The sequence below is a fragment of the Convolutriloba macropyga genome, chromosome 15, assembly GCF_964194025.1.
Source record: "Convolutriloba macropyga chromosome 15, txConMacr16.3, whole genome shotgun sequence".
Lineage (NCBI taxonomy): Eukaryota > Metazoa > Xenacoelomorpha > Acoela > Convolutidae > Convolutriloba > Convolutriloba macropyga.
Genome location: NC_134482.1, coordinates 6,406,269 through 6,422,534, shown reverse-complemented (window position 1 = coordinate 6,422,534; position 16,266 = coordinate 6,406,269). Strand labels below are relative to the sequence as shown.

General features: G+C 36.9%; 1 protein-coding gene across 1 annotated transcript; it reads right to left on the bottom strand.

Moving 5' to 3' along the window:
- Window positions 1-163: 163 nt before the first annotated feature.
- LOC142354689 (growth factor receptor-bound protein 2-like) lies at window positions 164-4,432 on the bottom strand. Its single transcript, XM_075407050.1, has 3 exons — window positions 4,139-4,432; window positions 1,715-2,178; window positions 164-576 (listed from the first exon to the last, which is right to left on the bottom strand). Exons 2-3 carry the CDS (start codon window positions 2,163-2,165, stop codon window positions 389-391), a joined length of 639 nt encoding a protein of 212 aa, XP_075263165.1. The 5' UTR covers window positions 2,166-2,178; window positions 4,139-4,432; the 3' UTR covers window positions 164-388.
- Window positions 4,433-16,266: the final 11,834 nt, after the last annotated feature.

Here is a 16,266-nt window from a genome sequence, read left to right as displayed (position 1 = left end):
CTCTAATCAAACTATCTCCCCCTTGTGTCTTCTTGATGTTCTTCTTGAAATACAGAAACTCTACGCGGACCTCGACTTAGAATCTTTTGCAATTTTCTCTCAATTTGTTCTTCATTCAATTTCCAACACTGATATAGCGCTTCTAGGTTTCAAACAAATAAAGTACTTTTATAATCTGTTGTTTGAAGTTTACAAGTTGAAAATAATATGTAAATTCAAATTTTCAGTACAATATTTTAAATCAAGTTTTCTGCTTAACACAAGATTAAGTTCTGAGGTAGCTAAAATTTAAGTCGAAGGGTACAAGTTTAAATTGGTGAATCAGTTTTTAGAACTGAAATCCTGAGCAAAATTTCATTTGTTTATTTGTTTATTTGTATGGATATTTTTAGTTCCATGGAACTGTATAGTTGGAAGGGAAGAGTCCATTTTGGCTCCATTTGAGCCGACCAAACCACCAGCCTTCACTCTCATTCGACCCAAGGACCTCAATTGGGTCCCCCTTCTTGAAGGACAACTCCCCCTCTTTGTCGGATGTGAAATCCCACTCCGCTTTCACATGCGTCTCCACGCAGTCTGAAAAGAACAGCCTCAACCACTATCCAATGTCGAGTATTGTTGGGGGGGGGGGGGGGGTCAACCCCGGGTCGAGGAGGTGTGAGCGCTAAAAATTGCTTAAAAATGTACGAATTGCGGTGAATACGGTGAAAAGATATAAGAGTTGCGATTTATAGCGTTGAATGCGATGAAAAAATTCACCGCTAAAATAGCAAATCTTACAACAATTCACCGCTTTCACCGCATTCATCGCTGAAAGATGCGGGCGCTTTGCGCGCTATTCACCGCAATTCTTACATTATTTTTTCGACAAAACCTCGACCCGGGAAGCAGTCCCGTACCTACAGTTCATTGACAATCTGTACTGAATCAGAACATTTTCAGAGAAAATTTAAGTTTTAGTACTGATTCAGAAGGATTTCAGAACCAACTGAGAATTGATTGCTGAATTTCTCTGAATCAGAGCAAAATTCAGAGAAAATATTCTGTATTCTTCTGAATCAGACGATAGTTCAGAATGAGTCACTGAATTAGCTGTGAATCAGACAATTTCAGTGCAAAATGTGACCTGAATTAGACTCTGACTCAGTACTGAATTTGGCTGAGAGTTAGGTACGGGGTCGCAACTATAATAAGGCAGACCCGTTATCTCGTTCTTTTCTGTTCCTGAAGGCTTCATTTTATCTAGCCAAGTATACGCTGAACAAGTAGAGCTTCTTGTCAAGCTATGACAACCCCAGTCGAGGCGGATGGTTATCTTGCAAGTTCTTCCAAGAATCTTGCTAAAAAGGGTTATTTTGCAAGATCTTGCAAGATAGTCATCGTCTTGCAAGATCTTGCAAGATGAACGGTTATCTTGAAAGAGCCTTGCAAAAAACCAAAGACCTCCAAAACTGAGTAAATAAAAGCTAATCTTATGCACAATTTACATCAGGTTGTTCTCTAACAAGTATAGTTATCTTAAGTGATCGTGCAAGACTATGGTATCATTATATATGGTTCTAGGAAGGTTTACCCGGGTTGACCTCAAAACAGTTATAAAAATACAACTTCCTATTATGGCGTCTATTAATGACCCAAAAGAAGAGCGTTCTGGGATAATAAAATTTAGCCGAAACGGAATCTGGGGCTGATAAGTTGATAAATGATGGCTTACCTTTGAGGTACAATTCACCATCTCTGTCTATAGTTGCTGCTCGATGGTAATCAACGAGTTTGTTGATCGTATTGAACTTTACCACCCACAGAAAGAATCTCCAAGAACCATCGCGCAGTATTTTATGTGAAACAACCTCATTCTGGTTCTTTTTCACGGAGATTTCGAAATCACCCGGGGTGGACTCCGAGTCATGAATAATAAAGGCTCCATCATTAGGCTGAGAAAGTAGATGGCTGTGAATTTTAGCCAAGGGTACTTTTCCTTTGTACCAAGTGTTTGGTAACACAGACAGGTAATTTTTGGGAGCAAGACCCTGTCGACCACGAATCTCGCACAAGAGCCATCCATCTTGTCGGTCAGGGGTCACGATAAGTACAGTCTCGTCCTTTTTAAAAGCCAGCTGACTGTCATTTTCTGGCGAGAAGTCGTATAATGCCGTTGATTCCATTACGTTCCTTTTGCTAGAAAATACGAGGCAAAATCCCGTTATTCAAACACTACCCTAAATTTCAATGGCTTAAGTCTTACGTAGATTAAATCAACAATTTTTTCGAAATTATTAGGTAAATTCAATTAAGCTTCATTATACAGCCAAATAGAGCTACCATTTGTGATATTATGTAATACAACAACAAAAATTTGTTAAAAAGGTAGATTTGCACTTAAGCGTTTAATTAAACTCATATATTCCTCAAAAGACATCCAAAAATACCTGTCAATAATAAGGCGAAGCGTCAAAATTGTCAAAAAAAATATTGTCGAAGTTGTCAAAGCAGTTAGATAGACAAAAAAGAAAAAAATTAATTTGTTTATCAGAGAACTACTGAGACACCTAACTATTGAGAAAACGTGAATGCCCGCCCTTGAGTCTCAGAGCATCTCAGCGGCGAACCAGCACATTTCAAGTGTGAAAACCTAATTCAACTCTGAAACATTGCATCTCGACAATATTTTAAGTTTCTTTATGTGCAGTTCTTTTTCATTATGATTATATTGAGGTCATGGAGTTAGCCCAAGCTAAAATTATCCTGTACAGTCTGAAAACTATTCATACCACAAAATTAAGTCTGAGCGGTATAAAGTCATGCTTTTGTAGCTTATGAATGGTAATTACTATAGTAGTGTATACACACTATTTATATATAGGCTAGTTTGCAGGCAATTGCCACCAGGCCATTTAGGTTAGTGGTCACTACTTTCTACTCAAATTAAATGGTACAAGTACCCACGCGGAAATAAATCATAACTTGTTGGTGGGAGTTAAACTGAACATATTATTTTTCATGCAGTAAATTTTACTCAAAAACAAAGACTGGCCGGTGTATATTGGGACATGATCAGAATACTGGCCACCCTAAAAAAACAGAATTTCTCTATACTGATTCAGAGCTGATTTACATTGCCACCAAACTCCGGGTGAACTAATAATAAAAAAAAAGGAAAAACGGCGAAAATCTCAAATAATTTCATATATTTTGTTGAAAACAAATGGTGTCACAAATATCAAAACTGTTAGATTTGAACTTGATTTATTAAGTAAACTGCATTGCATAGAAGGCCTAAGGCTTTTCATTTAGGAGACTGTGCCAGAACAACAAATAGATATATACAAAAACGAGCACAATCCGAATTTCAGCAAAGTTTTTTTTGGAAAGCAAAAGTTACAAAGAAATTGAATGTGTTAGATTTCGTTTTATATCACAACGTAATCTCTAAAATTAGTGACTTTTTAAGCAAACTGCGACAGACTAACAAGAACAAGTATAAAAACGGTAAAATTCGAAATTTTACTTTTCATGTTCGAAAAGAAAGGTTGTGAAAGTGGTTAAAATCTATATATGAGTTTAAACTATTGAGTTAACTTCAATCATCACCATTAAACCATTGTCCAAGACTGTCATCAGTGAGAGAATGAGAATAATTGACAAACATAATAAACTTTGAAAACGGGCAGACAAACTTTGAAAACGGGCGAATTCCTTAAAATTAGCCCAACTTTTCAAAGCCGACAACGGAGTTAGATATGAAATGAAGCTATCAATTAAATGAAAGTATGAGTAATTAGAGGACGAATGAATCAGTTCACTAATGAGATTAAATGACAGACAACAAGAACAACTAAAGTTACTATTTTTTTAAATATCGAATAGTGTCAAAAATCACTCACAAGTAGCGTGTAAGTCCGAAAAACCTTTAATCCCTTTTCTCTGAAAAGAGAATTTGCTACTATGCAATTTGGAATAGATTTATCACATAAAAACATTCTTACATTCTCGAAAATGAAGAGAACAAGATGGAAGACAGAATTCAAATTGGTGCAGGGGGAAAGTAGGAGTGAATAATAGGGCTATGACGGTAATCTTTCAAACAACTTTGCCACCATTATCCAGTCAATGGAAAAACAAACTAAATGGTACTTACCCAATTCCAGCCACAAATCAAGATGCAAGCAGAATTTGTGTTTAGGTCAACTGTTCTGTTAAGTTGTAGTGATTCAAAATGTTCAAAACTACAAGCCACAAATGCTGTGTTTGTGAACGCACGCGTGTTGATCTCTTCGAGTACAACACAACTCTTTTTTATTACACTTATTATGTAAATATTACATGTTTTATTTTCTTTGATGTTTCTTTTCAGTTTCTCATGCGATCCAGATAAAAATGTTTGTGAACATTAGTCCTAATCTTGTCAAGTAAAACAAATCCTTTTATGCTGCTTGTTTTGCCAAGTTTGAGTTAACGAAGTCCACTAAAATCTACCAGTTTGTTAAGATTTTTTGAACGTGCGCGATCCATAATACATTGAATTTTAATATACCTTTAATGAAATTTTATCTTTTGATGTTATTTGCTAACATGTGCTAATTACAATAGTGCCCTCTATTGACTTTATTGTGCGAGATAAATTCTTGCACACATGCGCGTCAACCTCTTAAAGTGCAATTAAATTCTTTATGGTATATTAGTTTGGCAACAAATGTGGTAACTTCATTCGTGTCGGTCATTCACTTCATTTTTGGCAGTGGTCCAGAAATCTGTGACCGAGAGCGCACCCACTCAGAGTGACCACCCACTGAACTCTCAGACTGCTTGTAGACATTTTTTTACAATTCAAAACATAGCCGGAAGAATTCCGGAAACGACTCGAAGGAGAAAATTGCCAATACTTATGACTAAACAACTAGAAAAACTATTGTGAACCCTGAAACTCCACAAATGACATAAAAAATTTAAGGAAGAATAGAAACGGCATTCAAAAAGAAAATTGAACAAAAAAGGGAAAAACTTAAAAAGTTTTTTTTTAGTAGTACAAGGAAACATAAAGCCGAGTAAAGTTCCTTTGCAATTAAAGCAATGAAAAGCTCGTAAAACAATGGGCAAGTCAAAATAAAAGAGAAATTTGTCTAAGATTTTTTTAAAAAGAAATACTGCAAAGAAAAGAAAAATGGTTTAAAATTTCTCAATTTTTCTGTCAATTTTCCTAAGAAACAAAATGATTTACACCAACAAAACTTTAGTCAATTGGTATCTGAATATTTCTTAAGTAACAAGCATCTATTCAAATCCCATTTATAGCATTAAAACAAAAAAAAACATCAAAAAATCATTAAGTTTCGTCTGAAAATCAGCAAAACTGATCAAAAACCTCCAAATTAGCATTTAATTCAAATAACTACTTGAAACCTTCAATTCCTATCAAAACAAGCCTAAAACTAATACAATATCATTATCAAACCTCATAATCATCAAAAGTTGCAAAAAACTGCAGTAAAAAGCCTCACGTGAACAAAAAAATTTTGCTCGCTTTGAGAAAATTATTTCACACATCAATTTCTCGCTCTCTCAAAAACAGCGTTATAAACAAAAACCACTCTCTTTTTGCTCCGCTCTTCACTTTTCTTCAGCATCAAAATCACTCTAAATTTTTTCACGCGTTTCATTTCCCGCTTCAAAAATCACTCCAAAAAATTGATTTAAAAAAACTTCTCCAATACTCCTCTTCGAGTCGTAAAAATTTGAACTGCATTGGAGCGCTGTCTTTTTTACAACTCGAAAAGGAGTAGTGGAGTGAATTTTGAAGCAGGAAATGACACGCGTGAAAAAAATGGGGTGGTTTGATTGTTGAACAACTTTGAAGAACCAGGCGAAAATAGAGTGATTTTTTCTTCATCCTACTGTTTTGGGGAGAGCGAGAAATTGAGGCATGAAAAAAATTTCAAGCAAGTGATTTTTTTGTTCACATTCAGTTTTTTAAAACAATTTTTTTCCAAAATTTTTGTTTAACAGTTTCGATTAAGATACTTTATCATTTTGTTGTTTGCTTTGGTTATGGTCTGAAGTTTTTTTTTGCACTTTTTATGTGTTCATGCTATTTTGCAGCGATTTTTTGCCTATATTTTTGTTTTACTGCTTAAAATAGGATTTGATAAGAAACCTATTATATAGGGAGTGTTTAGATACTAATTGATTAGAATTTTGTTGATATAAAGCTTTTTTGTTAAAATGAGAACAGTTAGAGAAATTTATTTTATTTTTCTCATATTTTTTGCAGATTTATTTTTATTTTTTTAATCTTAGACAAAATTTTGAGCTCAAAATAACCTGTTTCATAGTTTGAAAGCATTTCAATGTTCTATTTGTTTGAAATAATTTTTTGGGTCTAGGTGCTAAGTGCGCTCTTAAAATTAAAACAAAATCGTTAATGTTTTCCAGATACTTTTTAGTACATATTGTTTTGAAATGCATTTTGTATTTTTTAATTTTTTAGGGTTTTGGGGTTGTCCATGGTTATAGAAAATTGTCATAGTTGTTTGGGCTGCCATTTGATATTTGATTGACTTAAGTTCCGTTTTGTGTTAAATTTGTAAAAAAGATAAAAGGTAATTTAACTCAAAGCGGAAATCAATTCACTTTTTTCGACTATTTTTTAAGTTGCATAAATCTGATTTCTTAGCTTCTCGCTGTAATTTTTTTTGCCCAACATTGTTTGAGAAAATTTTTAAACGGTTTGCTACTGAACGACGCTATCGGTGGCTACACATGGAACTTTTCACCAAAATAAACATTGCAAATTTTTTAATTTTTTTCGGTTTTCTTGTTTTTGCATTTTGTCTGTTCAATATGTTCTTACCATGTTTTGGACGGGCAAATGACTAAGCGGCATTAGTAATAGCGTTTTTCTGTTCAAAACATTCTTCATTTTGCTCTGTAAAGTTGTTTTTAGTAAATAAAAATGAGTAATTTTGACCAAACTTTGACTAATTTTTGTTATACTTTTGCTTAATGCTATTTGTTTCTAAAATTTGCTAAGTTTTCCTGCTCAATCTTTTTTCAGAGCTATTTTAGGGCAAATTAGAGGTATTCTGGAATGAAGCTATTAGGAGTTAAACAGGCCACTTTTTCTGTCAATTTTTTTCTGATTTTTTTGTTTTTTTTCTCTGTTTAAATGTATAAATCTGCGATGTGTTGGGTGGATGAACGCCTGACCAGAGGCAGTGACAACTTGTTTTTAATTTAGTGATTGGGAAGTAGCATGTTGGCAATATGAATAATTTGTAGCTGAATTGTTTCAAAATTTTGCATTGAAATTTTTTATCTTGTCCTTCGTTTTTTCCCTTACCTCCGTTTTCCATACTTGAAATACTTTTGTTCCATTTAGTGTCGATCGCAGTTGTTTAATAAATGAAAATCAAACGTATCTTTTGGTCTTCTGTCATTTTTTGTTTTGAGTCCTATATTATAAAAAAATTTCTATCGGATGCTTTATCAGCTTTTCTGGTCAGAAACTTTTTCATTGTTCATTTTCATGTTATTGTTTCACAGTAAATTGGTTTTTATTTAGTTGGGTGATCATTATGCCAGTTAGGGCGGCCACCTTTTCCTATCACACATTTCCAAGATTTTTGAATTTAAATTGAAGTGATGATTTTGGTCACGCCGAAATAGGAAGTGGAGCGATAAAGCGACTGCTTTTGCGGTGTTAAATGTTTTCCACTCTAATTTTAAGCAGAGTGAGAAAACGGTGTTTGAACAAAAATTGGCTTTCTTGCTTGTAGTTTTTTTGTTCACATGCGGCGATTAGACTTAATTTTTACTGTTTTTTTATTTTTTGATCGTATGTTTTTCTAAATGGTTTTTCCAATGAATTCAAGTTCATTCTAGGTTTAGAGTTTTGTTTAGTCCATGGAAATTCTTCTAATTGTTTCAAGGTTTGTTCTGCTATGTTTCTACTATTTCATACTATGTTAATGTCTTTCTATAGACAATTTCAATCTAAAACTATCTCGTGTAAAATTGCAAAATTTTTTCTCGTGTAATAAAAAATCACACAATTATTTATGTGATTATGCGTCTCTTGTGATTTCATTCACCTCATGTGATGAATACTTACACTGTTTCTAGTGTGAATGAGCGTACAAAGAAAATTAACGATTTTATAGGAATTGATAGCCTCCCTCCAGACCGAACGAAAATGACATACGAAAAATTCGTCATGTTCGATTTTAACATAAGAAACTGTAGCTTTGTTCGCTTTGTTTGTATGTTCGATTCTAAATGTAGGAACATTTTACATGTTTATTCTGGGATGTAAGAAAGCTGGCGAGATTTCGGTTTTGTGAGATTTGGTTTGTTCGTCTAACTAAAGCCCATCGTATTAGCGATTTCCTTACGTTTAATATCGACAGATTGATTCACACCGATTTTCCACTCAAGTTACTGTGGCCAATGCAAAATCAATTATGACGACAGAATCAAACAATCAGATTAAACTCTTCAACTCTAAAATTTCGTATTTCATAAATATACATGTATTTCTTGAGGTCATATCTTTTTTCTCAGCTGATGTTTTTTCACCCTTAAGTAACTCTTCGGTTTAGTTTTGCTCGAGAAATGAACCAAGAAAAGTTCCAATAGATATTGATTTTCATTAGCAAAATTTTTTCACTTTGCAAAAATTAATTTTCTGCAAAACGCACACTTTGAGGCTTTTGTAGACCAGAGGTTAAAAAAGCATCAATTAGCCTAAATCTTCCTTTCTTTAATTTCTTTAATAATTATCTGCTCACGAAACAAAATAGATATCACATTTTTTTCATTACTCAAGAGCCATCTTAGCAGCATAATAGGTTTAAATTAGTGTAGTTTAAATTCAAAATAGTTTAGTTAAAATAACGAGCCTACGCGGATGTATCCAGTAGTATGATGCAGTATTGGGATCTCAGGTACTGATATAGATACTTAAAAAAACAATGTTTCCTGCTGACTAGATCTCAAAGTTGTAGTATAATTATGTATAGTCGATTCACACATTTTGATGGTAGCTTTCAGAGTGGGCATTATGAATTATAGATTTTACATTCAGTAAAAGAGCACAAACATTTTCAGGTTATAGTTTTTAATCCAAGTGAAACACTGGAATATTAAAGGGATTCTATACCTAAGAGGTTCCAAATTACTAGTTGGCAAATGGTCTTTTTAATACTTAAATGAGCATGCAAAAATGGCAGGGTGGACAGGAGTTAGGCAAGAAATTTTGAAGAGAATAGCTGATCAGCTTCCCAGAATGGGATAATTTTTTTGAACAGCATTGATGTGTCGAAACAGAGCCAAATTTTGTCTTGTCACATTCTTCCAATATTCACTATAAATGTTTTCTTCAACATAAGAAACACCATTTGCAAGATAAAGTCTTTTCTATCGGAAGATGGCGCTATTTGCTCCAGGTGACTAATCGCGGAAGAAATTGATGTCCGGACAACTGCAATATGAGCCAGAATGCCAGTCTTAGGCACACTTGTTCTGCATTGATTGTCACATGGTCATTTTTTGCCCAACGAGAAGGTACTGTTTGATTAATTGACTTGGGTTTACCCGTTCAATCAGAGTCAAATTATGAATTTTTGTCGAACAAAAAAACTTCGTTTGTGGTACAAGAATATGATTCTTGATATTTCTGACTGTAGAAGAAGTGAGCTGTAACCTTCAACTAACCCAGTGGGAGAAGACTTTAAAAACGGCAAAATGGTTGATCACGAGATTGTTAATTCTGCAAAGCAATCAGTGATACGATTAAAATTAACTCCATCCAGGAGGCTAATAGAACAATTTATTTTTAGAACAAAATTTCCTTCACATTTACCTTCAGATTACTTTCTGTTTTAAAAAATTTTAGCTTTAACTGTAAGTTAAACTGACTCTAATTTAGATTAGTATTGACCATTATAATTTTATGTTCGAACGTTTTTGAGGCATAAATTGATAGTCACGATCTAAATTGATATTGGGCTAAAACAAAAACATATCAGGACAAGTCCTGACGTACAATTCAAAGAATTTTCATTGACAAACAGAAAACTAGACCAAGAACGAAATATGAATGGATTGGGAAATGCAATTAGAAAAAAATCCGATCCAAAAAATCGAAAAAAACTGTAAAAATCAAAGTGAAATTGCTGCATGTCAACAAAAAACCACTAGCGAGAAAGCGAAATTTTGTTCAAACACCTTTTTCTCACTCTACTTAAAAATTAGAGCGAAAAAATTTCACGCCGCAAACCCACTCGCTTTTTCGCTCCACTTCCTGTTTTGGCGTGACCGAAATCACTACTCCAATTTGACTTCAAAAATTATGAAAATGTGTGAACAGATCTCAAAAAAAAGACAGCGCCCCAATAGAATTCAAATTCTTTGAATTGTAAAAAAAAACAAATATAATTTCGGATCTAAAACATTATAGCCATTCAGAAAAGTTAAAACATAAATTAATATAGATGAACTTCTACCTACATTTATTCTTTATTGTAAAAGCTCTTTCCAGTTGCTTGTTGCAAATTATTAATCAACACGTTCTTTTATGTTAACATTTCCCTCGCGGTTATTGCTTTCTCTTGTTTCCTTTCACACAAAAACCGAAAAACTTCCTTTCACACAAAAACCGACAACCTATCTTTATTTAGTTGAATACTATTCCGAACATTATCTTCAGTGTAAGCTCTTTCTTGACCTATTCATTTTGTGAGTTTAAAGCCAACCTTGTTAACTCTGATAAAGCAATCAGCTTTTCGGACGATTCAATTCATTCAATATATAAAGCAACACCTACAAGCATTATAAACTGTGAGTTACGAGCGGGACTTTAGACTGCAACATTTTTTATGCTCTTTTACTGGTCTTCTGTCTGATGTCATCGACGACAAAATCGTTTCATAATCAGTCAACAATTGTCTAGAAAACCTAAAATTATAAAGCCGAAAACCAGCTTAATCGATACATATCGTGGATATATTTACTTGAAATTAGGTTAAACGAACTTTTTCGGATCTTTCTTTGTATATTAGATGGTATTTTACTTTTATTTGGAACGATTTATATGCACATGTGAAATTTCGATTCTGATTGTCTAATAATTCGTTTATTTACTACGTAACATCCTCGGGCCTGGAAGAAAATGTTTGGAAAACTGGTACAAGTTTTACAGGCGGGCGGACGAATGAACCGGTCAACGCACGTAAAACGGCGGAGCGCGCGACGCTATCGGAGCCGTAACGGAGTTCCACAATCCGAGCGGTGGGGTAGTAACCCCTAGCGTTGGTTTCCTCAACTATCCAAAATAAGTCACCTCTCTTCATGTGTCGCTCCATAGGCGTCTGCCACTTAGAGCGTCTGATCAGCGTCGGTGCGTACTCTCTAATCCAACGGGACCAAATTGCATTAGCATACGACTGCACACGCGTAACGTTTACGATGGTCAAATTCATTATTGCCGACAGCAATCGGAATTCCGGAAGAAAATTCTCCCAAAAGAAAGTGGTTAGGCGTTATAGCGTTCAAATCGCACGGATCAACGCTTACGGGCGCTAAGGGACGCGAATTGTGAGCATGCTCCACGAGACAAAAGTAGTATGCAGCACCTCATCCGTGAGGCGACGCGTGTCAAGAATAGTTTACAAGACGCGCTTGAAGCTGAGTACCAACCTCTCCCAGATACTGCTCAACACCCATAACCCAAGAACTGGTGTCCATGGATGTAACTATCTCAACATGGACAGCGCGAGTAGTAAGACAGTTGAAGAGGAATCCCCACTTTTTGTCAGTAGTACAGTGGACAGTACATAGAGCGGCCCAAAGTAGTCAACGCCGGTGTTGGTGAAGCGAGGAGACTGGTATGCACGACTCTCCTTAGGTAAGTCAGACATGATTGGTTGCATAGTTACAGCTTGGAATTCTCCGCATCTCAGGCAGTGCGATTTTAAGGAACGCAAAGATGATCTTAGTTTCAGTGCTTTATAGTCTTCCTGCACAATTGATCTTAGGTACTCAACGCCCTGATGATATTGATTACGTGGGTGTGTTCAGGAAACAGTTTTTTAAACAGATGACTTGCATCTAAAATGATTGGGTACTTTACGTTAAACAAAACTTCCATTAACCGCTTGATGCGGCCCGAGGAATGGATTAGCCAATTTGGACTGAGGAACGGGGAATGTTGAGCGATTCGGCTACTCCGTTTAACAGATTTTTTGTCAAGAAGATCTTTCCTTTTGGTTTCAAAAGACTCTCCTTGCTCCAAGTACTGGAGATGACGCTCAACTTCGTCAAGCTCAGTAGGGTCAGTAATGCTACCATCGACTTTACGGTAGCCGGCATGGTTCGGCAAAAGTTGGAGCACCTATGCGGCAATGCGCAAGAACTTTTGATAAGAACCAAACCTATCAAATAACGACGGAACGGGAGTTGTCTGTTTTTTAAAAGATGTAGCGAGAGATACAGTGTCTTCTATAGTGACTGCTTGGTTGACGCCATGCTCAATGTTATTAATGACGTATTTGTTCGGAACGAAACGGAAACTTGAATTAGATAAGCAATGTGAAATTTTGACCCAGCTGCTTAGTTGCAAAATTTTAGCGGACATTCCACGCTTACCAGTGTCAGCTGGATTATACTTAGATGTGACGTGGTTCCATTGGTCAACGCTGGTAAACTCCAGAATTCGGCAAACACGGTTTGCAACAAAGATTGGTTGCTTTTGATTAGAGTTAATCCATTGGAGATCGGCCGTGCTGTCTGCCCACATGAATACTTGGTTAACAGTTACAGTAAGTGCCCGAACTATTTCGTTCTTCAGTCGAGAGGCAAGTAGAGCTGCTTGCAATTCCAGTTTTGGGACAGTCATTACTTTCATTGGCGCTACGCGCGCTTTCCCCAAAACAATTGCAAGCTCTGTTTTTACCTTGCCCGTAGGAGTTGTTACTCGGGCTCGGAGAAATGCGACGGCACTAAAAATATCCTGTGAACTGTCATGGAATATGTGCAATTCCACATTATCAAAGGTTCCAGTAAAATAACTTGAAATAACGAGAAATTTGATGTTTTCAGGCTTTGGTAAGTCTGCACTCCAAACCAAAAATATTTGCACTTTGTCTTGCGCGAGCACATCATCCCAATGTTGTCCTGTGACACGCCAGTTGTCTTTTAAGAGCAGTCGAGACCCCAGAGTAAACGATGCGACAAGACCAATAGGGTCAGATACTTTCGAGACAAGACTTAGGACCAAGCGCTGCGTGAGTGACTTTGTGATAGCTCAGCTTGTATCCCTACTCACAGCTAAAGTGTCATAAGTGATAAGTGTGATCCCACTTTAACCCTAGCACATGCGATGAATCCTCCTGACGTGAAACGATAACCTTGGGCTCAGTAGAAAGAGGAGAACCATCAATTCGGTCAGCCAGACTTGGCACATTTCTTACAAACTTTGTAAGCTTGAACCCATCGAGATGGAGAAGATGTACCAACTCCTTCAATCTATTGATGGCTTTCTCAGGAGACTCCACTGAGTCAAGGTAATCGTCCATGTAGAAGTTTTCAAGGACGGCTTTGGCAGCTTCGGGGTAAAACTTGGCATGGTCTCTCGCAGTGCTTTGTAAAGCATAGTTGGCGCAGGTGGGCGAGTCTTTTGCCCCGAAAATATAGAGCGTATATTGATACACGTTAGCCAATCGTTTTTCGAGAGATTTCAGCTGGACAAGGGAGGAGAGGTAAATATTTGGTAGCTTGGTGTTGTCTGCTTCCCACAGCATTCCGACATCGTATCTCAGGTCATTGTGTACGGTGCTACTCTCAAGGATTTCGTGAGCCCTTGCGTCTGCTGCAGATCTTGAGTCGAACTGCTTGTTCGCCCCCGAATTATTCAATGTCATACCATTACTTTACTTGACTTGCTAACTCATTGTCATGTTCGATATTCACTTTAAAGCAGGTTGAGGTTAAACACGAACTCGATGGTAAGAGACCGCTTAAAACCCAACCTAAGTGTAAGCGTACGGCAATGGGAGAACGCTTTTCATCAGCAGAGAAGTATTCTAACGGGCGGATGGCTTGATAGATATCTTGTCCGAGTATCATCTCAATGTGTTTATAGGAATATGTTACGGGATCAAGGACGGCTAAGTTTCTGTAAGTCTCCTGCAGGGCCCGCACATTAATTATATCTGAGCCGACATTCAGACTCTCTTTAACGAAAAGGTTGATGGTAAATGTTTCGAAATCCTGATATTCTTTTGGTTTCACAGTAACTTCAACAACACTAGTATCAACTACTTCTTCGGTATTAATACACTTGTTAGATAGCTTTACCGTGCAACCCGAGTCAATAAGCGAGACTACCGGCCACCCAAGAGTTACTGCAGGCAGTATCACACAAAACTAAAGCCGTAGTATCTAGACCGGAGGAATTGACCAATTGCAATTCAGTCAACTGAAGAAGCCCCTTAACGTCAGTAACAGATGACATCGCTGTGGCCTTATTAGGCTGCTGTTGACTATTAGTTGCTCTACTTTGACCTCTGTTGCCAAAAGGCTGAATACTATCGGGATTATTTGACTGTTTTTTTGGGAAAACTTTATCTGCTCCATGCAATAGTGTGTCATGCGAACTAATGCTCCCTTCTGCCCGGCATTTTCTTGGTTGAAGGCATTAGAGGAACGTGTGATTGTCCCCTAAGCAAGAAAAGCAAAGTTTTTTTATCCGCCACGAACCTAGCTCTCTGTGTTGGAGTCTTTTGCTTGGAAAGTCGACACTCCCAAAACCGGTGGTTAGCTTTGCATACAACGCAGCGAGAGTAAGTGTTTGTGGAAGAAGATGGAATTTGCTTCTTTGTCTCGCTTTGTTTTGAATTTGATACAAAAAATTTTGAGGCTTTTCTTGCCTTGGTTATTGAAGTGTTGTTATGTTCAGCTTTTGCCATGGTTGCGCTCTAATTCATAAGATTGTGGGCTTCAGTTTTTTTCTTTAAGCCAGTCCTTAAAGTCAAGGAGAGTGGGTTTAACCCAGTGCTTTTAAACCGTAAAGAGCGACGGTTTGTCATGTTTGATGGTAGATTCTATACTGTTTGGTTATGTATGGAAGCTCTCTTCAAGTCAGCGTTATATAAAAGTGACTTGAAGACCCCAACGAGGCTAGATACTGCTGCAGAATAGGTAATGATGTTATAAGTATTGTGCATTCTAAGAGGCGGAAAATTGCTTATTTTATCCAAATGTGCACTTAGGACTGCTTGTAGCTGGCCAAATTTACGTTCTATAGTCCTTACTGCATCCTTGTACATTACACCACAGTAAGCAAACTCGGCAATTGCAACCTTAGCTTTACTGGTGACGACTGTTTTAAGGTAGGTCAATTGTAAATAGGTCATTTGTAAAGTCATCTGAGCAACTGCGAGTCAATCGTGCCGTTGAATTGACTAAACCAATCATGCCATTGTAATGGGTTCCCATTAAACTGTGCAACTTTGCACTTGTGCAAAGGGTCGTTTTTTTACTTGTTTTGATATCAGCCAATTCCCTAATCAATGACGCATTGGCTGCAATTGAAGGGAAGGTGCAGACAGCTGCGGACCACTCCAACTAAACGGTGGTGGCCCAACAAAAAGATTTGTTGGTTGAAAAAACGGAGTGTCTAGACCAGGTACAACATTGCTAATAGTTGCAATCAGGTTTTCCTGTTGTGTGCCGGATGGTGATTGCATATCAATCAGAAGGGTTGATTTTGATATATTCGTTTTGGGACATTATTGTTTTAGGGAAAAATTTGAGCTTGTACAATTGGAGATACACTATTCACGGTATTAATGTCTGGGTTGACTTTTGACGGTCTGTGCTGTGGAAAACGCCAATGACTCATTTTTGGCACAAACGGTTGGCCAAGAAAGATACTGGGCAAATTTAGGGCAGGATCAGCAGAAGGTACAATTTTGTGCTGGTATTTTAATGAAAAGTGTTGTGGACGGGAGGCTGACTGATCAAAAGGGCGTGTGGAATGGAAGAAGTGAGATCCGGTAGAAATACTGGTTTCAAGAGGGGAAGAGCATTAGGAGTAGCGGGCTCCACATTGTCGTGTTGGGTGTTTGGACTTAATTGGGTGCTTGGGGCCAAGGGAACAAAACTAATTTTGGGGCCAGGGGAAAACGAATTGTTTTCAGGCGGACTTGATGTTTCAGATCCCCTGGATTGTGAAATTTGAAGATGTGCGTGTGTAAAAAAGCTTGACGCATT

Coding starts and splice junctions, on each gene's coding strand:
- LOC142354689 (XM_075407050.1), bottom strand. CDS start 2,165: ATGGAATCAACGGCATTATACGACTTCTCGCCAGAAAATGACAGTCAG. Junction 577..1,714: donor TGGTGAATTGTACCTCAAAG/GTAAGCCATCAT, acceptor TGTTCTTTTCAG/ACTGCGTGGAGACGCATGTG.